This window comes from Pogona vitticeps, chromosome 6, assembly GCF_051106095.1.
Source record: "Pogona vitticeps strain Pit_001003342236 chromosome 6, PviZW2.1, whole genome shotgun sequence".
NCBI lineage: Eukaryota > Metazoa > Chordata > Lepidosauria > Squamata > Agamidae > Pogona > Pogona vitticeps.
In genome coordinates this window covers 23,653,915-23,679,005 of record NC_135788.1, presented here as the reverse complement: position 1 = coordinate 23,679,005, position 25,091 = coordinate 23,653,915, and the positions used below count along the sequence as shown (strand labels likewise).

The 25,091-nt window shown below is 40.2% G+C and overlaps 2 protein-coding genes across 4 annotated transcripts in view; both read right to left on the bottom strand.

Moving 5' to 3' along the window:
- The window catches only part of CFAP69 (cilia and flagella associated protein 69), a 33,260-nt gene extending 29,115 nt beyond the window's left edge, over nt 1–4,145 (bottom strand). The window contains exons 1-2 of one of the 2 annotated variants that reach the window (XM_020785262.3): nt 3,871–4,145; nt 1,952–2,014 (exon numbers count right to left, since the gene is read on the bottom strand). In XM_020785262.3, coding sequence (XP_020640921.3) covers nt 1,952–2,014; nt 3,871–4,008 — 201 coding nt within the window. In that variant the 5' untranslated portion in view covers nt 4,009–4,145. The remainder of the gene's footprint in view (nt 1–1,951; nt 2,015–3,870) is intronic. The other variant, XM_073003156.2, reaches the window with a different exon arrangement.
- Nucleotides 4,146–7,257: 3,112 nt separating this feature from the next.
- STEAP2 (STEAP2 metalloreductase) lies at nt 7,258–24,616 on the bottom strand. 2 transcript variants are annotated; one of them, XM_020785115.3, is made up of 5 exons: nt 24,483–24,616; nt 15,264–15,787; nt 13,541–14,068; nt 12,321–12,485; nt 7,258–11,404 (listed from the first exon to the last, which is right to left on the bottom strand). In XM_020785115.3, exons 2-5 carry the CDS (start codon nt 15,753–15,755, stop codon nt 11,126–11,128), a joined length of 1,464 nt encoding a protein of 487 aa, XP_020640774.3. In that variant the 5' UTR covers nt 15,756–15,787; nt 24,483–24,616; the 3' UTR covers nt 7,258–11,125. The 2 variants fall into 2 exon arrangements, with proteins under 2 accessions (XP_020640774.3, XP_078234811.1); XM_078378685.1 differs by lacking the exon at nt 24,483–24,616 and adding an exon at nt 16,563–16,682.
- Between the last annotated feature and the right edge of the window lie 475 nt (nt 24,617–25,091).

The following is a 25,091-nucleotide window of genomic DNA, read 5'->3' as shown; positions in this document are numbered from 1 at the left end:
ACAGCCTCTCACAAGGCACTGCTTCCCAGAGTGCACAGTCTGGAATAGAGCATGTCAGATATGGAAGCTGGCTAGAAGGCACAGTGGATGTTCACAATGATATGAAGCTCAATCTGAATATAAAAGGGAATGGATGCAACTCGGCCAACCAGCCAGACATACAAAAACAACAAGGCAGCAAGGGGGTAAGAGATCCTTTGGTCATGGAGTATGTGTTAGATACTAGAGCAGGAGAAGAATGACACTAGGGAGGACTGTAAAGAAAGGCTTGAGAATATGTCTTTTTATCTTGATTCTCATAATCAGAGAAAAGCAGTGTCTGACTCTCTGTAGTCAAAAGTAGCTACAGATTTCCAAAGTAAAAGATAAAGGGATTAATGGCTCCAGCTTGACCCAAGATGAGACGAAATGAATGAATGGATAGCGTGATTTCAGAAATAAAAAGAGATTCCTGGCCATTTACTTTACACAAGTAAAGCCTGACAAATAATCATTCAACCTTTATTTAAAATTCTGCAGTGAATGCAAATCCACCATCTTCCAAGGTAGTTCAAACAGCTCTTACTTGCAGAGGTTCATGCTAATACTTCAACATTGTTAATGTTATAATACTGTAATGTTGAAATACTAAGAAAAACTTCCCAACTGTAACAGCTATTCAACAATGGAATGAACCGTAGAAATAATGCAAACACCATATCTCTGAGAAAGTAGATAATAATATGCAGGGGGGAAAAGAACACTGTTAGTGCCAAGTTTGTATTTTAATGTATTCACGAAGGCAGTATTTTAACCTGTTCACTTAGCTTTGGAATTACTTTCCATAATTAGACTATGTTTTCAATCAAGGCTGTAGATCAGTAGTTCCCAACCTTGGGTCCTCAGATGTTCTTGCACTAAAACTCCCAGAAGCCTTCACCACTAGCTGTGCTGGCCAGGATTTCTGGGAGTTACAGTACAAGAACATCTGGGGACCCAAGGTTGGGAACCACTGCTTTCGACAGACCAATATAAAAGTCTCTTCATGGATTCTCTGGCTAGTATTATGACTTAGTAGTTAGGAATGCACTGCATTTATCTGGAGTTCTCAAGCTTTAGATTAATCAGCAAAATATATATATACTGTATTAGCCAAATGGGTTCCCCCATTTATTCAAATGAAACTACTCTTAACTGCAACTTAGGGCGTGATTAGCGAGGCATTTCTCCCATGGTTTGGTCTGGGTTGAGGACAGGCTGATTTGCTCCTTTACCTAGTGACCACATGAAATAATGTGAACCAGCTTGCTCCTGACTGATGTCTTCCTGAACCTTTTTGGGTCCTTTCCCACACTTTGTGTGTTTGTGCATGCACATGTGGAGCACCACTCCATTTTGGTTCATTTCCACTGTGTGTGTGATCACAAGGATTGAACCAAAGCAGCTGCCTGGCTGTCCCTTTACTAAAACCACTTAACAATCTTGAGAAATTGAAAGCTTCCTTTTCACTCTCTTGCAAAAGGAAAAGGGAAGGCAGTTTTTCATTTCTTTTAAATTGTTCATATGAATTAATGCCTATAAGTCTATACATAATTACTGGGTAAAAAAATAAGCACTTTTAGTCTGCAAATCTATACACATGAATAAGTCCCAGTGAGCTGAATGGCACCTACTTCCTAGCAGACATGCACCAGATTACAGTACTGTATTAGTTTCACTGATTTCAGTAAGAAAACGAAGCACATGTCTATATCCTTTCGATTAAGAACAGTTCAATTTCAAAGTGAAATTCACCTTCCAGCAGCACAGTTCTGTACATGTTTACTAAGGAGTAACTCCCGCCAAGTTCATTGACATGTACAAATAGACAAGTGGTCTATGATTGAAACCGTAGGCTTGTGCTTTCAAATAAATGGAAATCCAAGTAAAAGTATTTAAGGTATAAAATTTGTAAATCTCTGGTCATACTTACTGATTCTGTTTCTTCAAGCAGTTTGATAACATGATCAAGATCCACAGATTTCAAGTGATTATCCTACAAAGATTTATTTAAGCAGCATATAAATGGTGAGTGTACATTGTATATGTACATAATAATGCATGTCTCACTCAATTTCCAACCATTTTGCCTACTAGTTTTGAAATAATACTTTAGCTGCTGAAAAATGAATGTATGACTCACTAAGTCCCAACTAGGTATTTATAACCAATTATTTCCAAGCTCCACCCAACAACCCTACCTTACCATAATCGAATGAACATGTAACTGCCACAAATGCATTTCCCCCCTTGTTCAGCTCTACTTCCATTTTCTTTGCCTTTTTTTGTTGTCTCCCCATGGCCACCGCTTGCAGGATATTTTCTACAGCACTATGCCCATCGATGGAATAATGATAGTTCTCCCCCCCCCCAATTAAACCATTTTTGTTGGAGGGAAGAAATCTCAGACTCTTTTCCAAGACTCTTTCTGGAGCCAAGAAAGCCCTTCAAAATGAAACTGGACAAACTCTGTTATGCATTGTATTCGCGAAGGCTTTCACGGCCGGGATCTAATGGTTGTTGTGGGTTTTTCGGGCTCTTTGGCCGTGTTCTGACGGTTGTTCTTCCTAGGATTGTTCTGTGGTCCTAGGAAGAACAACCGTCAGAACACGGCCAAAGAGCCCAAAAAACCCACAACAATCATCTGTTATGCATTCCTCAAAGTATAGGGTATCCTTCCCTCCCCCACCCCCAAATATGCAGTATGCTTGATGTTGCAGCCATCGTGCCTTGTACTGACTCCTGAGCTCGCTTCTAGCTGTCATGTGAGGGTGTGGCCTGGGAAAACATCTAAAATATTTAATACATTAATCACAGTAGAAGTAGTAGTAGTAATATTTGGTTAAAACTGGTATCTGTTATAAAATACCAGTCAATGTTTTTATAATTCTGATTCACTGTGCCTGGTGTTTTGTTGTTGATGTAATAATAATAATAATAATAATAATAATAATAATAATAATAATAATAATAATAATAATAATAATAATAATAATAATAATAATATTGAGAAATTTCACACAGTATTATTAGCAGTTGCAGATCTCAGAAACAATATCATCAGAACTACAAAAAAAACAGCAGTATTTGGAACAGCATATACTGTATACATACTGCTCTGAGAAGTATCTTATTTAGGATACAGTAGTTAGGTTTTTGGTTAAGACTTGCATCTCTTATATAATACTAGTCAATGTTTTTATAATTTTATTGATAGTGCCTGGTATTTTATCATGATCATCATCACACAGTACTATAAGCCCTTGCAGATCTTAGAAATCACACCATCAGAGCTACAAAAAACGGCAGTATTAGGAACAGCATACCTACTGTGCCAATATTTAACAGATACTTAGGTTTTAGGTTAAAACGTGTATCTGTTACATAATACCAGTCAATGTTTTTATAAAGGTAAGGTAAAGGTTCCCCATGACAATTTTTTGTCCAGTCGTGTCCGACTCTAGGGGGCGGCGCTCATCCCGCTCTTCAAGCCATAGAGCCAGCGTTTGTCCGAAGACAATCTTTCCGTGGTCACATGGCCAGTGTGATTTAGACACGGAACGCTGTTTACCTTCCCACCGAGGTGGTTCCTATTTATCTACTCGCATTTGCATGCTTTCGAACCGCTAGGTTGGCGGGAGCTGGGACAAGCGACGGGTGCTCATTCCGTTGCGTGGATTCGATCTTACGACTGCCGGATCTTATGACCCTGCAGCACAGGCTTCTGCGGTTTAGCCCACAGCGCCACCACGTCCCTGTTTTTATAATTGTGCCTATAATCATCATCATCATCACCACACAGTGGATTTGACCTCATTCTCCCCTCTCTTCCCTCCCCCCCCTTTCCCTCACCTGCTCGAAAGGGCCGCCGAGGAGGTCGCTCTCCGAGGGGCTTTGCAGCCTGGAGGAGAGCAGGAGGGCCCTCATTTTCTCGGCGGAGGAGGGAACCAGTAGGTTCGGCAAAACGGCAGGCCTGGCCAGCGAAGCCATGGGTCTGGTTTGGGGGCTCCTGCCTCAGGCGGTAATCGGAGCGCCGCGTCCGGCTTCCGCGGAGCTGGTAACCGAGCCGTCGACAAACACAAGCCGGGCGCGGTTGCCATGGGAGCCTGAGTCGCCAGCTAACGATGGGAACCCTGAGGGAACGGGAAAGGAAAAATAAACTTTCAGCCCGGAGTTTTTGGGGCAAGCGGTGAGGGAAGGCAGGGCCTCAGAGACGCGCTCCGGCGCTCAGAAGGCAAGGAAGAGGAAAGGGCGCCACCGCGACTCCCTCGCCTCAGCCCAGCACGGCGCCCACTTCGCTCCTTGGCGGGAAGGGAGGCTGAGGCCTCCGGCCTCCAACCGTTTCCCCTCTTCATTCCTCACGGTCTCCGACTTCTAAAAAACACCCTGTTAGCACGCCCACGTATATGGTATTTAATACACAGTCAAGGGGATGGATGTCCCTGAAGGCAAAGGAGACGGCCCGTTTTTCTCATACACTACAGGTCTTCCTGAACTCAAGCATCCTACGTTGCTGGGCGCTGGAGGCTCTGAAAGGGAGGCGCGACCGTTGAAGCCTCCGAATTCCGCGGAACGTCGCTTCTCCAGAGCCAACCTGGGATGAATGAAGCCATGACAGTAATGTTTGAAACGGTGTCTTGGAGTACTGTATAATGCTTTTCTTAACTAGATAAAGGTATTTCCAGAGACACGCTTTTCTGGCCAAATGCTGTCAGCTTGCTTGGCATTGCAAAATGACTAAGATATTCCTGAAGAGAAAGTCTGTGCCATATTCTGAAAGTTCCACGTTATGGAACATCCAATCCTAAAGGGGAAAAATGTTTGCTTCAAATTTGAAAAAGTTTCCACTCAACAAGCTAAGATAAAGATGACATTTGGCATGAATAACTATTAATAGCCAGCCCTCTAATTAAGTTGTACACTTTAACGAACTTCATCTCACTGAATATTACTGTGCACTTCAATGAATGGAAAAATGCACAATTAATTTCCCCTATTGGTGGAGGGGTCTGTCACAGGACTGGTCAAGTAACCATTTTCATAAACATTGCATTGATGGTTGTGTGATTGACGCCAAGCCAAAAGGGGAGAATTTCCTCCATGGTTATCATTCCATCATCCCATTCATTTTCCCCCAACAGGATTCTGGGCTATATTCTTAAAGGCAAAAATAAAAAAGGGAGGTAGTGGTACTGGTTTTTAAATTTGATATTAATAAAACAGCTTTATATGAAAAAAATACGAGAAAGCCTAATAGAGACAAAAGGGTAAGAGTATACAATTGAGGATTAAGACAGTATACAACTGAAGAGAGAATTAACAAGAAAATAGTGTGTGTTGCTATGAAAGCAAGTAAATATATGAAATATGTGGGATGATGAACATTGCTCACATTGGTTCACTGTGTCATCCATTTTAAAAATTATTTTGCAACTTACATTGGAGGTTACATCATTCCTGTATGGTTTTAGGAATTTTACTTGTTGGTTCTTAACCTTTGTTACTCGGATGCTTTTGAACTGCAACTCCCAGAAACCCCAGTCAGGACAGCTGGTGGTGAAGGCTTCTGGGAGTTGCAGTCCAAAACTCCTGAGTAACCCAAGGTTAAGAACCAATGTGTTAGAACACCACTCTTACTAGTATTCATTCATTCATTCATTCATTCATTCATTCATTCATTCATTCATTCGATTTATATCCCGCCCTTCTAGACAATGTCTACTCAGGGAGGCTTACAATAAAACATATAAAACAGTTAAAACAATTTCAGTCAATGGTATTAGTATTGGTCAAGATGGGCAATGTGAGGGAAAAGCTAAGATAAGAAGTAAAAGTTAAGTATTGACAGGAGGGAAGGCCTGCCTAAAGAGCCAAGTCTTTAATTGGCTCTTAAAAACAACCAGCAAGGGTGCCAGGCAAATCTCTGACAGCAAGCTGTTCCAAAGTCGAGGGGCCACTGCCGAGAAGGCCCAGTTTCTTGTTCTTTCTTTCCAGGCCTCCCTCGGCGTTAGGCCCCTCAGCCATCTTTCCTGGCTATAGCAAGTGACTCGAGTAGATCTAGGTGGGAGAAGGCATTCTGCTAGGTATCGAGGTCCTAAACCATTTAGGGCTTTATATGTCATCATTAACATTTTGAAATCAATACAGAAATGAATGGGTAACCAATGCAAGGCAGCCAGAGTGGGAGAGATACGTTGGTATTTTCTCGTCCCACTAAGAAGTCTGGCCACTGCATTTTGCACCATTTGAAGCTTTCGCATCAGTCTCAAAGGTAGCCCCATGTAGAGCGCATTACAGTGGTCTAATCTCGAGATTACAAGTGCATGGACCAGAGTGGTGATGGCCCCGCCATCAAGATAGGGACACAGCTGGGCAATCCGCCACAGATGGACCACTGACGCCATCTGGGCTTCCATGGTAAGCGCTAGATCCAGATGGACTCCCAAGCTGCGAACCTCACTTCGTGGTGAGAGTCACCTCCCCAAAAGAGAGGGAGTTTCCCAAACAGCCAGTGGAAGGGCTACCACCATCAGGACCTCCGTCTTGTCTGGGTTCAGCCTCAGCCCATTCTCCTGCATCCATTGTAGTACAGCCTCCAGACAGCGTTGAAGGGACGGAATGGCATTCACTGAGGTAGGTGAAAAGGAGATGTAGAGCTGAGTGTCACCAACATACTGATGACACAAAGCCTCACACCCCCTGATGACCTCACCCAGCTACTATTACTACTACTATTATTATTACACTTGTCATTTTTATTATTTGATATCATCAACATCAGTCTAAAAAGCCAGTGTAATTTTCTCTTTGTTACTTTGTACTGCTGTACATATTATTATATTCCATACTATTCAAGACTTCTGAAATGAATCAAGTTATTTGGTTTGCTCAGATCAGGTACTATTCACACAAACTTCTTGTATGGTTCTGAGTACCTTCTAATCTCTCAGTCTCTTTTCCCTCCTGCAAAATGAGAAATATATTTAATCTAAACATACACTTATAACAATATAAATGCATGGGCCTTTTGCAAATTTATAACCAGTTGTTAAAGTTGCATTTAATTCAGTTAGTCTTGCTGTTAAGTACTATGTGAATGTACCAGATTATGGTCTCAAAGCCACTGAAAACTAAAGGTCACATTTCTGTATGTATGCATCATGCCCATAATTTTGCCTGTTTTCCTTTATGCTCGTATTCGGACTGCTTTTATAATGAATGAACACTAAACTACAAACCTGAGTTCCACAAATGAAGGATGTTTATTCTGATTTTAACAGATCATATGAGACGTAATAATACAACAGGGTGAACAACTGAAAGTTTGTGCCCATCTCTAGATCTTTATAATTACAGCCATGTAAACAATTTAACTCTAATAAATTCAAATACTAATTTTTCTGAGCATATCAGTTACAGTTTATAAGCAACATTGTGAAATTTAAAACACACAAAAAACAGAAAACATTTGTTGCACTTTAATCACAGGGTGATGGTGCACTTTCTACAACTATTGTATGGAAAACAAAAGATCCAAATGGGCTGTAAAACTTGTTTGACTGCATAGGAACTATCTTGAATTGTACACATGAAATATGTCGGAGCAATGTTACAGCTTCATATCCATAGTAACAAGAAATAAACTAGGATTAATTTTCAAAAGAAACTGATAAAATATATATCTTAAGTTTTCTAAAAATATATAAACAATTCATATCTAAGCTCTTACTTATTGTATGGCTTATCACCAATCTCAGATATGTGACACTGGCATAGTTTCCACTGAAAATACTGGGAGACATCTATGCAAAGTTCAGCATAATGTTCTTAATTTAATAAACCATTATATTGAGACTGTGGGCTTTCTCTTTAAAAAATTCAGTGTAATGAAAAACCTTTGGCCCTTGTTAGACAAAAGTTTTCCATTACAATTGAATAAGGAAGGTGTAATTTACTTTCAAAGTACAAAGCAGGGTATTAAACCTTATCCAATGGGGGAGGAAGGAGCAAGGGACCCCTCCCTCAGAGAGACCTTTCCTGGGTGAAGATTCACTCATTAGGAGTGCCTCTGCCCAATTTGCAGGATATTTTTTTTTACCTAAGCACCCTGCACTTTGCATATCTCATGCATCAGGGTTCCCTCACCTTCTGTGTTGCAGTACCCCATAATAATAATCTTAGAATAATCTTAATATGGCAGAGCTGAAAGGGACCCTATGGATCACCAAGTCCAGCCCCTGCCAAGGAGACCCAGTGGGGAACTGATATCCCAACCCCTGGCTTCACAGTTAACTTCCTCATGTTCAGTTTTATATACCTGAATTTGGAGCTACCCAGTATCTTTTTGATCTGCATATGGCTATGGCATGTACATTTTGGTAGCACGATTGATTATTTCACAAAATACTTGATCCTACTAACATTTAGGCAACTACTGTTTTTGGAGCAGCACAAAATAAATTGATCTGACAAACTATTTTTAACATCATACTGTAATTGTGAGCCCACCACTACTCTATAGTGGCTCTAGCTGACAATATTTAATTCACACTGAACTGTATAGACTGACTGCAATCCTGTATCTACCTGTACGTTTGTAAGGCTTATTTATACACATGAAAAGGACTTGTATGTATTCGAGCCAAAGCTATTAACTTGTGACAAAACCTTTTGAATAGCATAAATATTTGAGTATTTTTTCCAAAAATACAATTTTATTAATATAATTATTTGAATAATTTATAAAATAAAAGAATCACTCTATGCTTTTATACAAACAATTTGGAAAATAACTCAGAACAGAATTTTACATAAGATACATCTGTGATCCAGATTTAAAATGGCATCCAGATCAGTGCACTTTATCTTATCTTGTATAATAGGTGAATGCTGGATGTACAAAGATGTGTGTACTCATATACATATAGGAATTTCATAAAGCATGTGCTAAGATGTTTCAAATTTTCTCTCAAAGAAAATTTAGAAAACCCATGGAATGTGGCCCTGTTCAGTATGAGTTTATCTGAGTTTATGCACATTTACATACTTAGATTTGTGGTGAACAAATGATGATGGCTTCTAGAGATTTGTGGACTGCAGTTTCTATTCAAAGTGCTGGTTCTAACCTAAAAATTCCTGAATAGATTGGGTCTAAGCTCTCTCAAGAACCATGTTCCCTTTATGAGTCTGCTTGGGTGTTAAGATCATCAGGAGAGGCCTTTCCCTCGGTCCCATCATCATCACATGGGCAATGGCCTTCTCTGTCACTGTTGCCAGACTTTGGAACTCCCTCCCACAGGAGGCCAGGCTGGCTCTATCTTTGTTGTCCTTCCACAAGCAGACAAAGATCTTTCTCTTTGCTCAAGCTTTCCTTTGTTACTAGCTGTCTGAACGGGATTTTTAAATAGATTATTATGCCTTGCTGATTTGAATATGTTTTTGGTGTTGCTTTTGTTTTCCAATTTTTTTGTGAGGTATTTGATCCTTTTTAGTATGTGCATACATCCTGTTTTTAGCTTTAAATATTGTCTCTGAATGTCGTAAGGCGCCTTGGGTCCTTTTTAAGGAGAAAGGTGAAGTAAACATATTTTAAATAAATAAATAATATAATCATTTACTGTTGGTTTTCAACAAAATCTTGGCCATATACGGGACAGCACTATCCAACTAACAGCAGCAGAGGGAAACGTTTAGCTGGATTGTGAAGATTTAAATGAATCTTAAAAATATTGGCTGAAACCTTGTTGTGCAGTACTTCTAGAAGTGAATTGCCATAAGTTAAAGAATCTCCAGAGACATTTGTTGCATATTAAATCATATGATGTGGCGTGCAACAGATAATGGCTTTCTTAACTTATGGGAACTCATCGCTTAAAAGTTACACTACAGTATTTGCATAATTGTGCAACAGGATTTCAGCCAATGTATGGAATAGTTTGCCAGATAAGAATGCTATCTAGAAAAAGTGGATTAAATGTTGGTCTTGTGATAAACTGTGCAAAATACTATTTAATACATACTGAACGCAGAACAGCAAAGTCCAGGATGTCCAAGTGCTGCTGGAGATAATACCGCTGAAGTTTTCAAATGATTGCTATTGATTATGGATGCAAATAAGTCAGGATGAATTGTTCCCTGAAAAACTGCTTTTTCTCCAGTGAATCTTACTTCATGTACTGGTACTCAGCAAATGGAAAAGGAAAGAAAGGATGAACAAACATAGGAGAGTAATGCACTACTAGAAGCCTTATACTGAACATAGACACTTCCTTTGGGTAATGTTACCAGTATCAATGTTTTAAACATAATACCATGACCTATAATGGAAGTAATTTATTAAGCTTTCCCATATCACACATGTATTCCTAGAACTTGCTTTTTTGATTCATTTTGTGGGATTTTGGGCCATTACTTATGCTTTTAAATATATTTTTTAATGGTTGCTGTAGGTTTTTCGGGCTGTTTGACTGTGTTCTGGATGTTTTTTCTTCCTAACGTTTCACCAGTCTCTGTAGCCAGCATCTTCAGAGGACAGGAATTCAAACTCGGTCTATGTTCTGGTGCAGTGTGTGGGATAGTTGAGTATTTGTAGCTGTGGGATCAGCTTTTTGTCCTTTTCAGGAGATTGGGTGAATATGGTGATCAGGGTGTTTTTTGTTATGGGTGTATTGTTGTGATGGCGGGAGAGATGATCTGTCAGACGGGGGAAAAAACAGATTTTTTTATTTTCACATGCATTACCAGAACTGGCCACTAGAAAGCACCAGAGACCATATATGCTTGTAAACAAGTATACATAACATGGTATTTGGCTCCCCCTAGTGCCGGTTCTGGTAATGTGAAAAAAATCTTGATTTTTTTCTTTTAATATTTTTAATATTTTCAGACTGTGGATAAATGAATCAGTGGATGAAGAAAATATGTCCTTCACAATGCAGCAAGTGTGTGTTGAAACAATTTGCACCCTATTTAAAATTTTATGTCAACTTGCACATTTACTGCTCATTTCCTGATAGTTTGCCACATACCACTTACTACCCTAGACTTTTCAACCTACAGCATAGGTGATATGAACCAAACAACAATGCTGACAGGGCCAATGGTACAGTTACATGACTGTAATCCTTTCTGGTGATGGATGTGAACCAGTTCCATCTTCCATATATTGCCTTTTTCCCCATCCTCTTCTTATACGTCTCAGTTTCCTGTTTACACATGGTAGAAGCAAAATGACCTTACCCAGAATTACTGTGCATGGCAAGACAAGGGCAAAAACAAAGTTTGGTGGCATGTAAAATCTGTAGTATTCTTCTTCAAAGGCTCTTTTCCATCCGTAAATTAATACATGGAAAGTACTTATAAGGAGAGCAACGTATCCAAGTGTAGACTTAGTGAGGAAGGGAACAGAAAAGAAACACAAATTAAAATGTTGAAGTCCTGATTAGCAGACACATCTAATTAACTAAAAATTCTCAAACCACCACAAAAATAATTATCATATATTTTAAACAGTTGTCTACCTGATTTTGTGTACAGGCAGGTTCAGAATAGTTTAGCAGTGAACATTACACAGGGGTCATGGAGAAAGCAAAAGCCTCCTTTCAGCATTCTAAAATTTCTTAGAGCATCGCATTTTGAGTTTATTATGGTGGCCCAATAAGCTACTAGATTCTAGAATAAGGCCCTGCAATAAATAACTAAGAAATAAGAAATATCTGGATAATTGACATTGCAATTCCAGGAGATCCCAGAGTAGCAAATAAAGAAATGGAAAAACTGACACAATACAGAGACCTGGCAATAGAAGTATCTCACTTGTGGATGACACATGCCTCAGTGGGACAATATCAAGAAATTTCCCACAGTATTATAAGCAGTCGCAGATTTCAGAAATAAAATCATCAGAGTGAAAAAAAAGGCAATATGAGGAACAGCACATATACTATGTCAACATTTAAAAGATAGTTAGCTTCTTGGTTAAAACTTATATCTATTATATAATATCAGCCAGTGTTTTTATAATTTTGATTGCCTGTACAGTACTTGGTATGTAATCATCATCATAGGGTGCTATCAAGTCAATTCCAACTTCCTTTCCAGGGTTTTCTAGGCAGAGAGTATTCAGAAGTGGTTCACCATTCCATTCTTCTGAGGACACCCTGAAACTGTAAATTTGCCCAAGGCTGCATGGGCTGGCTTTTCTCCCAGGAGGCACAGTGAGAACTAATCTCCCAATCTCTGGCTCTGCAGCCTAGTATCTAACTCACTGAGCTATCCAGCCAGCATTTTGCTAAAATACACACCTGGATAAAACTGAATTCCCTCCAGTTTAACGACCTATTTACTGAAGGAATAGAGGTTACAGCCAGCAGAGACAGCAGCCCAAGGCTCATGATTCCAAAGGAGACATACATTTCAACTCGCCACACTTCTTCCTCATTCCAAGAATTTTCAACATTTGCATGAACCTGAAGAAAGAGGGAACAAAGTTTTCAAACTTTAAGACCATAATTGTACAAAATAAGTTGTAGTTATTTGAGCAACTAACAGACCATGTGATACACCTGAGGAAGATTTCAAGCAGAGGAAGTTTAGGAGAAGGAGAATAAATTATGCCATGTAACAAAATATATGACAGTTTGTTTAGTTTGATTTATGCAGATGAGAGAATTTCTTGTTTTGGAAGATCTGAGAGTAGTCTCTGGGAAGAACAGATGCTAAAGCATTACAGATGCAAAGGAGGCACATTTTTTCAGCAATTAAAAAGTATAGGAGATCACTGGAAACACCATGGCCTAAATCCAGTTTCTATTCCATTGAATCAATTGAAAAATGATTAAGTCAACATCTTTGTAAATCCTACTGATACAGTGGACCTACTCAAAGTGTCAATGTCAAGATGTGAAATTCTATGTTTATAACATGTTAAAACAATTAAGAGCTGTAGAAACATTAGACCTGAAAATGAAATATATTTCAATCCACTTTCAATTCTCTCTTTTGTTTATGGCTATCATTTGTAAACACATTCAACTGTCAGGAATTGTACAGTATAGAGTGACCTTTATTCCAGACTCAGGTGGAGCGGATTATTTTACAGCGACTTGAAGTAAATTAATGTTAAAACCTCATTTTTAAAAGCACTTTCATTTTCAAGGTTCCTTTGCCTACCCCCACCATTGTTTTAACACACTATACATACAAAATTTCACAGCTTGATACCTCCCATCATGAATAATTAGATCTATGTCTTTGTAAGAACAAGATTTACCAGAGCTTGAAAAAAATTCTGCTATGGACTATAACTTCCAGAATCCTCCAGCCAGCATGGCCAAAAAAGTAACTCTTAAACTCTGAATGTTGCCATCATGTTGCAAAAGGACCTTGTCTGAATATACGACTATGTTCCTCGACCAAATATTCTTCAAATGTTTCTGTTTTTCCCCCCAAACCTTCGCACCTCTAATAAGAAATCATACATGTAATAATATTAAGACACCTTGAATGAGAGTTGTTTCCTTACCTGCTGATAAGCCATATTTAGCAGTAAGTACCGTTCTGATCTTCGCATAGGCAAGCAGAGACTATATACCACATGCACTGCCGCAAAGAAAAAACTAAGCAATCCAAGTTGTTTTCTGCACTGCAACCAACTGTCTAACCAGGGTGGAAATCGTTTGTATTTAGTGCCATAAAAAAGCTGATAAGCAGCTGCCAAGAGTCCTGATAAATACACGAGAGACAATAAAGTGATAGCAACAACTGGCAACGTCTTGTTCACAATCTCAATAGGAATCTTGTAGAAATCACTCTGTTGGTTTGTCACATAAGGATGGATGACATCTCTGATGAACGAATAAATGAAGACGAAGATGGCCAAGCTCACAGCTACTATTACAGGTCCTTTCCATAGTGTGAACAGTCGAAGAGGTAAATTTTCAATCTCCCTTGCAGAAGATAAAGCACCCAAATCAAGGGGAATGAAGTTGAGCTGACGGGCAAGTTCAATAACTTGATGGCGAGCTTGAACACTGTTACTGCATATGTATACCTAATCAAAACCAAAATGAAACAGAACAGAACAGAATTAACTAAATTCTGCACAACAGTATATGGCTGTACAACAGTATAAGTCAGCAAAAGCATTGCCAAACTACAGTCCACGCTCTTAATTCAAGCTACCAGTTATAGGAAAAAACAACTCAAATCCTTCTGAGTCTATTTTAAGAAGGCATTTATTTTAAAAGCTTGCCTCATTTTCTATTTTATTCTTCTATACATCTTTTTCATTGGTATAATTACAGCTGCTAAGAAAGATAACATGACTATATATATTTCATCTCTCCTGATACTACTACATGTTACGACAACTCTAAATGTGAATTTATTGAGTTAATTTATTTTGTAGGGACCACTGTATGGAAAACTGAAGCATTCTGTACAGTAGCCTTTCCCTCATACCAAGGTTGAAGATGGTGGGATTGTAATCTGTAGTATAGAAAGACTATTATAGAAAATACGTCTGTCAAATGATCCCTGGATAACTACTTTCTTTGATAAATGACTAAACAAATTATTTCAGAGTCAGATTTTCCATTTAGCTAGTTTTAAATAAGGGATGTGAATTCTTTTTGCAGAACATTAATGTTCCTGAATAAGCTGGCTTGGTCTTGAAGGCAAGCAACCTGATCCTGTTCAAGGCTACGGTAACTAAAGTACAATCCAATACAAAGCAAGTAAGGCAAAGCCAGGCCTGCACTTTAAGATGACGCACACATCCTCCCCCCCCATCATCCTCACAACAATCCTGTGAGGTAGGGAGCAGGCTAAGACAGAGTGACCAGCACAAAGACATCCAGTGAATTTCATTGTTTGAGGAAATGAGCATCTGTCTCCTAAGTCTCTGTCCATTACACTCTAATCATTACATCACACTTGCTCTCTTGCTTCTAAGTATAATTAGACACTCATGACAGTTTGTAGTCAGCACAAAGTTTTCTAGTGTTGCTGTTGCGCTGCTTTGTCATTCTCCTGCTATGGTTTTCCCGAGTGCCACCTGAAGCACACTAATAAATTGGACCAAATAATGAAGAGTATGTTATAACAGAAAGTTTAGACCAGTGTTCTTATACCACTGTATTATTTCAGAAAGCAGGCATAAAAAATAAGTTATGCATATCAAGATCAGTGAAGAAGTCTTCCTGCTTCTTTCCTGTTGTTTAATTTGTTCATAAACCTGGACTTACCTGCCTGCTGGCATCCTTTGGTCCCAACTGCAATGCCCAGGCTGAAATAACATTAAATCCTTTGACAACAAGGGAATCGGGGAAAAGGGATGCTAAGTATTCTGCATTGGATTCTGGATATTGGTTGATCCTCACATTATTGCTGACATCCACAAGGATTTTGCCAACGAGCAGATGTTTGAGGTCCCACAAACTAGCATAATGTTCTCTGTGTATGGCAATGAAAATTAAGTTTGCTTTTGCTACAGCATCTTCATGATGAGTGACATCCACAACATGTGGAAAGAACTCAGCAGCAAACTTGGGGTTTCTGCTTCCAATGACCACATGATAACCACATCTGATAAGCCTAATGGTCAGGGATTTGGCAAAGTCCCCACTTCCAATTATCCCTATTGACATCTTACTGGTGTCCTTGATACCCTTTACACCATTTGGCAAGAAGGTTTCATTCAGATACTTAGGACTTCCCATCATAGAAATTGATTCCATATCTCAATAGGCTCAGATTACAGGTATGTTTCCTGAAAGAAAATGGAAAACGTGTTAATATACCTTGCATTAAGTTTATTTATTACTTCACATATAAGACCAGCAATTTTGCTCTAAACCAAAAATTGTAAATGTTAAACAGCACATATAATGGTTTGGATTCTAACTTCCATTGGCAGACTTCTGCATATGGACTAGGGCTTTTTCAATCTCCCTCCTCTTCACTGCAATCCCCCTTTGCCTGCTCCTGAGGGCTGCAGAGCTCTCCAGAATGGAATGGGATGTAGCACAAGTAAGTGGGGCAGGAAAAGAAAGATATCTCCATTACATACTGCAAAGCACAATTAGTTCCAATGATACATTTATAGAAATTAGAATTTAGATACTAAGTATTATGTTCTGTTCTGATTTTACATAATAGTCTGCATGAATCAGCATATGAGAAAAAGCAATGGTTTTCAAGAGAGAGAATAGCCGTTTGCTGTTTTGTTACTCTGTTGTTTTTTGTTATTTGTTGTAAACCGCCCAAAGTGGCCTTGGCTGCCAGATGGGCAGTAAACATTTTTAATGTTTTTAAATTTTAATGTTGTACGCCACCCAGAAGCCACTGGCAATGGTGCGGCTAAAAAATAAATAAATAAATAAATAAATAAACAAACAAACAAACAAACAAATAAATAAATAAATAAATAAATAAATAAATAAATAAATAAATAAATAAATAAATAAATAAATAAATAAGAGAGAAAGCACTCAATTAATTAAACAGACACCAACAATGAAGAAAATATATATATTCACAGATACCTGCTGGAATCTGTAAAAGACAGTATATTCCCCCTTGAATTTTCCCTATAATTCTGTGCAGAACACAGCAGACATTGGAGAGAACATTCCCCATAGAGAGTTTAGATGCATATCTTTGTCTGCTAAGGAGAAATGACACAACACACCTCCGTAAGTTCCATGAATCTTTCAGTCTGCTACAACTGATGAAGAAATTAGATACTGAGTTTTATTATATCCTGTTCTGTAAAATAATTGGCTGAGCAACAATACCAGCTGTCAATGCAGCTGTCAAAAGAACTATGAAGTGCAAAAAGTTTTTATACTAATAGCCTGATAGGACTTATTTCCATGCAAATATACTTTATATTGCAGGCAGATACTTCTTTATAAATCAAAGCACTTGGGATCAAGGTATCTCAGTTTACAATTTTAACAATTTGTCCTTAGGATTGCTGCAAAGGCTATTTACTATTCTGATGCATAAATGGACATAGAATACTCCTCGCCACTGAAGATCATGGCATAGTAACATGATCATAAAGAACACTATTTATGGAATGAGCTGAGATTGTAGTAATCCTAAATAAAGTTTAAGCAAACAGCATAATAAACTGAAAGATGGCATTTATTCTTCTGACTTTATTCCCCCATACCCCTTATTTATAACAATAGGGCTTCACAGATTTCAGCTGATTAACTGTATGCATTTCGTGATACAAACCTACGCACGCTTATACAGGAATTTTGTCATACTGATTTTACATAATAGTCTGCATATGAGAAAAAGCTATGGTTTTCAAGAGAGAGAGAAAAGCATGTTAGATTTTAGACTATGTATGTACCAGACTTCTGTTGGTACTGCGCAGAAGATGGCAATAGTAAATCCCCGCTGAACTTTCTTTACCATGAAGACCCTGTGATGAGACAGTCCAAAATGAAACAAGAGATAGTGCTGGGAGATGAGTTTCAGGGTGGAAAGAACTCAGTCAGCTAGTGGGGAAGAGCAAAGGAAAAGTGTGAATAGCTCTGCCACTAATTACGCAATTAAATTAAAGGATACCTAGTGGCTGACGTGCACAGAAATGAAAGGAAAGTCCAGTGTTGCAGAAGATATACAACTGGAACATGGAATGTGAGAAGTAAACCATAAAACAAGAAATGGAATGTATATACACATTGCAGTGCTTGGTTTCGGTGAACTAAAGTGTACTGACATGGGATAGTTTCAGTCAGACAACTTCAAAGTGTTATAGTCTAGAAATGAAGTGGCTTTAATACTGATGCAATACTGATGTGCCACAGGCAGTTAGGGGTTATAATGCAAGATCTGACTGAATAATATCAATCAGACTCTATGGAAAACCTATCAATATAACAATAATTCAAGTCTATACTCCAACTACCAATGTTGAGGAAGATGAAATAGAAAGCTTTTATGCAAGCATCTAGGAGGAAATTATCCACCAGAACTATTATTCATCCATTTGAAATTATCCATCCTTAGTTATAATCATAGATAACTGGAATGCAAAAGTAGAGAACAAAGCTGAAACAAATGTTGTTGGAAAATCTGGCAAAGGGGATAGAAATAAAGCAGGAAAATGACTCATAAGAGTTCTCTAAAACCAACAATTTCTGAACTGCAAATACATGCTTCAGACAACTGAATAGATGGTGGTACACATGGACATCACAAGACTATCAATAAAAAAAATCAAAAAGACTACATAACTGGAAGCAGGAGGTGGAGAAGCTTTATTCTCTGTGCTAAAATAAGAGCAGATTGTGGAACTGAACTGTTAATATCTAACATTAGACTATAGATGAAAAAGAACACTAAAAAAATGGTAGTGCCAAAATATAAACATAATTCCTCATGAATTTAAAGTCCACATAAGGAACAGAATTGCATTACTAAATTCAGTTGACTATGAAATAAATGAATAAATAAAATAAAATAAATATGAACCAGAAGAACTGTAGATTGAAATCAGATATTAGGGAAGAATGCAAAAAGACAATTTCTGCAGAAAAAATAAACAAAAACCTAGATGGTTGACTGAAGGAACAGTTATAATCGGAAAGAACAGGCAAGAAACAAAAGTAAAAGATGGCAGAAAGAGAGCCAGAACTCTAAATGAGGTTTTCAGCAACTGTCATGTAGAAACAAAGAGAACTATTACAATAACCAGTGCAAAGAAGTGGAAGGCATTTAGGCCCTGTGAAGGAAAAAGAGTTTCTTGAAGACATTTAGGATGTGAGGAAGAAGTTTCTTAACTCTTAAAATGTCTGGTTCTTTTAACTGTAGTTTTGTCACTGAAATAATGCCCTATTTGTTTTTGTGTTGATTAAGCTTGAGGACATGAGTCACTCTTCAATGTAAGCTTTAAGTATTGGTCAACAATCATTTTGGCCAGTGAACACAGATGAAATCAGATTTCTGTCCAGGAACTGTGACTCACCCATGCAAATTATGAGAAAATGTGAACTATTTTATCCCATCGTGGGGGCAATTTAAAAATCAAAAGGTACATTGTGAAATACCCAGCTATTTGTCAATATTTTGTTTCTGGAAGACCTGTTAGTTGCAGCAGTAATAGTCCAAATAAATGAACACAAGGATATCTGCAAGCGGGATCTGAAGGAATGAACCTCAATGGATAGGAAACCTTGACATCTGAGCATTCATCCTGGAGGCAGGCGGTGCATCATGGCCTCTCCCAATTTGAAGAGATACTTGTTCAGCAGGCCGAGGCAAAGACGTAGTCCTGAAACCAGCAAAATCAGGGAGCTGGACAGGAGACAGATTGTATTTGTCCTCAGTGTGGAAGGGATTGTCACTCTCGAATTGGCCTTCTCCAGCCACACTAGATGCTGTTCCAAGACCTCTATTCAGAGCACGTTACCATAGTCTCTTGGGACTGAAGGATACCTACTGTGAACAGTCCGAATAAATGAACACTGAATGTAAACTTTCTTTTTAGAGCTCTTTGAACAAGTAACTAAATACAACACATACATAAACATTTCATTCAATGGCAGAAAAACTGTTAGAGCAGACAACAATGGAACCAATTATTGGAGATGGTGAGAGCTCCAATACTGGAGACATTCAAGAGAAAATTAGACAACCATTTTCAAACTATAGTTGCTATAAATGTTCAATTTTGCCCCAAGCTTCTGGGATAAAAATCCATGTTGTAGACACTTCCCTTTTAAATATCAAAGTATTAAGGTTTTTGTGTCCAACATCCTGCCTGCAGTGCTGCTATGACAACAGGATAGACAATGTTTCATTGTCTCAATGTCCAACACATTATTTGTTTAGTATTGTAGACAAATCAGACTAACCACAGAGGAAGTTGCTAAATCCTACCATGCTTGATTCAATTCTTGTGGGGAAGCAATCCAGCAATATGATACTGGGAGTGGTGAGTGCCTTAGGGTTAAAGCTGAAGATGCTTGGGATGAGTTGTACAAGATGACATGAGGTATTATAGTAGCATTGTAAGCAGGATAAAGACCTCAAGGTGTTAGTCACTAAGAAGGGCTGCAGGTGCTAAGAAACAATGCAGAGTATCTCACTAAGTAGAACACGTACAAGCAGCAGATAGAATAAAGATATGCTCACTTTGTGTCTGAGCTAATATCTAGATCATGCAGGCTGGCCCTTTTGCAAGACAAGACAGAAGGAAGCAGAGCAAGCCAGGGAGGGTAACATCCCAGTTAAAATCAACTTTAATATCAGTCTTACCAAGAGAAGTTTTATATATGCAACAATGGCTTGCAGTATGAGACAATTTTCAGGCATTCATTCACTAAGCAGGTAAATTTGTGGGCTAAGATGGCCTATTGGTACGTGGAGTATGGTCTAAGAAAATAAAAAGACATTTAGGTTGCATTCACTTAGAGTAAGTCCTAGTGAACTCACTAGGAGATTTCCTTCCAAGTAAACACATACAGGATTATGCTGTTAGAAAGAAGACTGATTATAAAATATCTGAAAAATATTAGAGTAAAAATGCAACAAACTCAGTTCCGAGAGAAGTGATGCTAAAATTAAATTAACAGGTTGCCGTAGACAAAACTTCCCCACCCCCTCCAGACGTTTCTGCTCCAACAGTGGAAAATGCAACCATGTAAAGTTACATTGTGTGTTACAAAAGTATTGCAACAGATGCAATTTCAGATTTTGATCACTGAGTGATACTGGGGCAATATTACTGATTAAAATGTTCCAGCTAGGTCATGGCATTCAGCAACAAAATACAACAAAGATAAACGCAGCTATAGTCTGTACTCTTTCTCTGCCCTGTGTCTGAGAACAATTTCTAGACTGACAACATAGATCTATGCTTATCTACTCAAAACCCTCCTCGGGTTCAATTCTAAATGTACATGCAAGGGAAAAAGCCTCTTCTGAGCACATTGAAAACTACTTCTAAGCAAATGTCTGCACAAGCTCATTAGGAGAGATGTACAGCTGAAGCCCATGCATGTTTACTTGGAAGTAAATCCACAATGTTTATTCAGGCTTACTTGCAGATGAACATGCCCACAGGTTACAGGCAAAACTATCTTCCCTCTCTCCTGATCCTGGATAATTTCACTACATAAATTTATTTATTTTTTCCAAAGTTCTACTTGTTTTTTCAATCTATTTGCAAAACAAGACAGAATTACAAGACTGAAACCAATTGTTGAACAATGAACAACTATATTGTACAATTTTCCTTCATGGGAATTTCCCACAGTGTCTAGAAAGGAAGCTATGTAGGGGAGTAATGAGATACTTAACAGACATAGCTCTTCAGCCCAGTGCTAAATAGTCTGTGGCCAGGTGGGACTCACCAACGCACACTGGGGAGAGTTATCTAATTTTAATCAGAATAGGGAAGTGATGAATACTTGCTAAATTTTTTGTCCTCACAGATTTAGGTTGTCTTCTCTCAACAATATTTCTCGATGAGGAATTTTTCTAGCCTTCTGTCTCCATATGGACTTCAGATGAGTGCTATTTTCTTTTGTGAAGGTCTCTATAAATTATCCAACTAATGTTTTGTTTTTGACAAGCAAAGCACACAAAGAGAAGGAGCAAAGAAAGTCTAGCTGATTGTCGAAGAAGCAAATAACCCATTCAGTGCTTCCATGCTTTAGAAGTCCAAGTGATAAAGTAGCCGCAATTGCATTTTACACAATTTCTCCTAAAACAGTTTGTATAATTTCCCCTAGTTTGCATAAAATCACTCTTGTTCTCATTTTCTTCTCAAAAGTGCCACAAAATATCCCTGCTTGTAGGGAGGGGAGCCAGTCAGTGTAGCCTTAGGGACGCTGTGCAGTCCCATACATTCTGATGTATGTTGACCTGGGAAGAGTCAGCATACATCAGAAAACTTTAGCCATAGTTTAGAGTTTGGAATAAATTACAGTTCAAAGCAGAAACAAAGATTTCCGAAATTCTCATCCCCGCCATGCTGAAAGAACAAGAAGAAGTGTTTGAACCCAACAGGAAGACAGACATTATTCATGTCACATTAATGTGTGGTTTACTACAGCGGTCCCCAACCTTTTTGGGACTGCAGACTGGCTGAGCCTCTGAGGAAGGTGGGGCACCCCCCTGTGCTTGCACGGGCACATCCGCACACGATCTTGGGCACATGCGCAAAGTGTGCGCCTGCCAGCACCAGTGTGAGCACTCCCCCACCCCTTCATGCATGCGCAGGAGCGCCTGCACGCCCGCCTGCCCACGTACCAGCCCATCCCTTCACGCGGGCACTCGGGCGCATGTGTGAAGGGATGGGGGAACGCTCACGCTGGCATGCATGTGTGTGTGTGCAAAGCAGCTGTGGGGAGGGGAGTGGGGGTGGGTGGGAGGTCTGTCTCCGCAGCCCAGTCCAGCTCAGGCCATGGATCAGAACCGGGATGCGGGGGTTGACAACCTCTGGTTTAGTCCATCATCTAAATATAGCCATTGTCTATTTTAGATTGAAAATTCTTTGGTGGCAGGTACCTGCCTTTTTTTGTTCTTTTTTTGAAGTATTTATAACCCTTCTTTAAAAACACATTTTTCTAAGGAGGCTCAGAAATAGAAAATAAAGAAATAGTTTAAAAGAAAAAAAAAAGAACAGATAATAACATAATGGACAATGTTGAAATCACACTGTAACTGATGTATAGTAATAGCGTCATGTAAATAATTAAATGAAAACAATTCCCAAATAATCATTGAAATAGGATACATATAGTTTCCTATCAAACTGACATTTTCACAGAGAGCTTCTATGGAATTAAAAAGGGGAATCTGTGACACTCTTGATTTTGCTGAATACTATCCAGCCAGGAAATAATAGGGGATGCTGGGATAGTAGTTCATCAACCTCTGAGGGCAAAGAACCTCTTTCCTCCTGACTGAGCTACCCCAAGACATAGTGCTCCACTCAAGATAGCCTGTTTATAAAACTTCGGACAGCTGGCTACCTAGTGATAACACACACTGTTCCCATTTGGTTAAATCATTTTGCACCCAACCACCATGTGCAATAATCAGCAAAAGCAGAATACTCCTCTTGAACAATTTCAAGACAGCTATCAGTGCAGAAGCAATGAAATGACACAGATCGTCTTTTTAAAAGCATCAATTAGCAACCAAGGGTCCTGAAACGCATGTCTGGACACTTCTTCCCTGCATCAAGTGGTCTGTTTTGCGAAGAGTTTACTTAGAGGCAATCAGAGAAGCCAGTTGGTTATTAGGAGTGAAAAGGAGATAGTCAGCTGGACTGCAATCAGATAACTTATGCTATCCACTCCCACCATTATCAAGGTCTGGAAAGGACAAAGCCTCAATCCTATTTCAAGTTGTTATGTGCTCTCAAGTTATTCCCACTTTTGTTAAACTGACTTTCAAGGCAAGCGAGACGGGTTTACTGATCCCAACCACCAGTGAGTTGCCAAGGTTGAATGGAGATTTAAATCCAGGACTAGTAAGTCCCAGCCCTACACTCTACCCAGTACTAGACCACACCAGCCCTCCCAAGTTACTTGCAAACAATCCCCACCAAACAGAGCAAGAATGTATATGCACAGGGCTGTGTAGCTCCAGAGATCTTCAGACCCTGGTGATCTTTGCCACTCTGCCACCGGTCCCCTCATCTCATGTGGTCCTCAGGAACAAAGTGAAATCTATGACCAACATCCTATTCTACCAGAAGATTCTGGGCATGAGAAAGTCCTAGGCTAAGCAGCTTGTCAGGTGCACCTTGGAAAAAAAAGAAAAGTAAAGAAAGAAAAGGCTAGCTAAACGAGGCCTAATGAAGGCCTCATTAGCCTATCACCCAGAGCGATCAGATATTATTACACTATATAAACCTTGCTTTTAATGACGCTGCCCCCAGTGAAATGTTTGTCTTGTTCTGCAGCTTTTGCCCTTGAAAGATCTGGAGGAGGATGGATGCCACATCAAGGGGGGGGGGTGGGGGGGAGGCAGAGGAGAGCGCTCCCTTTTTTAAAAGGACTTGTGGCTCGACGGGGAGGGGGAGAGCATCAAGGGCGCTCTCCGCCCAGCCGGTCCTCCAGGAAAGGCTGGCATCGCCGCCCTGGCTGGCAGTCCCGTCGCCCCCCCGTCGCCCCCCCCCCCCGACGTGATGAGGCACGTTCACATGCAAACCCGTGCCTCCCCCTCTGTTTGGCTTTGCAGCGCCTGTCCAGGGGAGGCGAGGCCGGGGTCTCCCTGCCCTCCCGCCTCGGTCTCTCACGGGGGGGGGCGCCGTGGGAAAAAAAAACCCCGCGCAACCCTCCCGGGGCGTCAGGAAAGAGGAGGAGGAGGAGGGCGCCGGGTGGGCGCCCGGGCCGCGCTCGGCGTCTCCTGCCTTCCCTTCGGGGGCTGCCGAGGCGGGCTGGAAGGCGCCTCCTCCGCCGGGCTCGTTGCCGCTCGCGGCTCACCTCTCGACGCGCCCGTCGCCTCCTCGGCCCGCTCGCCAGCTGCGTGCGGCTCCCCGTGGCGGGCGGGCAGGCGGGCGGGGAGGGGGAAGGAGAGGGAGAGGCGGCGCCTCTTCAGGTCGGCCCGGCCTCTGAGAAGAGATGCGCGGCGGCGAGCGTCTTCCTGCGGGGCAGCGAGAGGAGGGGCGGCGGCGGCGGCGGCGTGACGGGCGAGGAGTCGTGTGTGTGTGTGGGGGGGGGGGGTCGAGCGTGTGGGCCCTCGCTTACTTACCATTGGGGCCCTGCTGCCACCCAAGGATGGGTGGCGGGTTGAGAGATCAGCCAGGGAAGGCGCGCCAAAGGGTAGCCTTTGCCCTGTTAAACCGTTGTTAATAAACAATAGTCACGTGCGGTGAAGTCAATTCGGAGTTATGGCGACCCTTCCCAGGGGCTTCCAAGTAGAGGATATACTCTGAAGTGGTTTGCCGTCCTCTTCCTTTTTGGGGGGGGGGGCATCCTGGGATGGTGCAGCTTGCCCAAGGCTACATAGGTTGGCTCTGTCCAAGGGAATCCAATTCTCAGACTCTTGGCCGAAACCTCTCAACTCTCCAGACAGCCCATCCATTAAACATC

What these genes read in the sequence shown, in the direction of transcription:
- STEAP2 (XM_020785115.3), bottom strand. Translation starts at nt 15,755, where the DNA reads ATGGAATCAATTTCTATGATGGGAAGTCCTAAGTATCTGAATGAAACC. An exon ending in CAAAGGATGCCAGCAGGCAG is followed by an intron (nt 14,069 to 15,263) that starts GTAAGTCCAGGT and finishes GGTTTTGATTAG; the next exon opens with GTATACATATGCAGTAACAG. An exon ending in GGGAATTCAGTTTTATCCAG is followed by an intron (nt 11,405 to 12,320) that starts GTGTGTATTTTA and finishes TTCCTCACTAAG; the next exon opens with TCTACACTTGGATACGTTGC.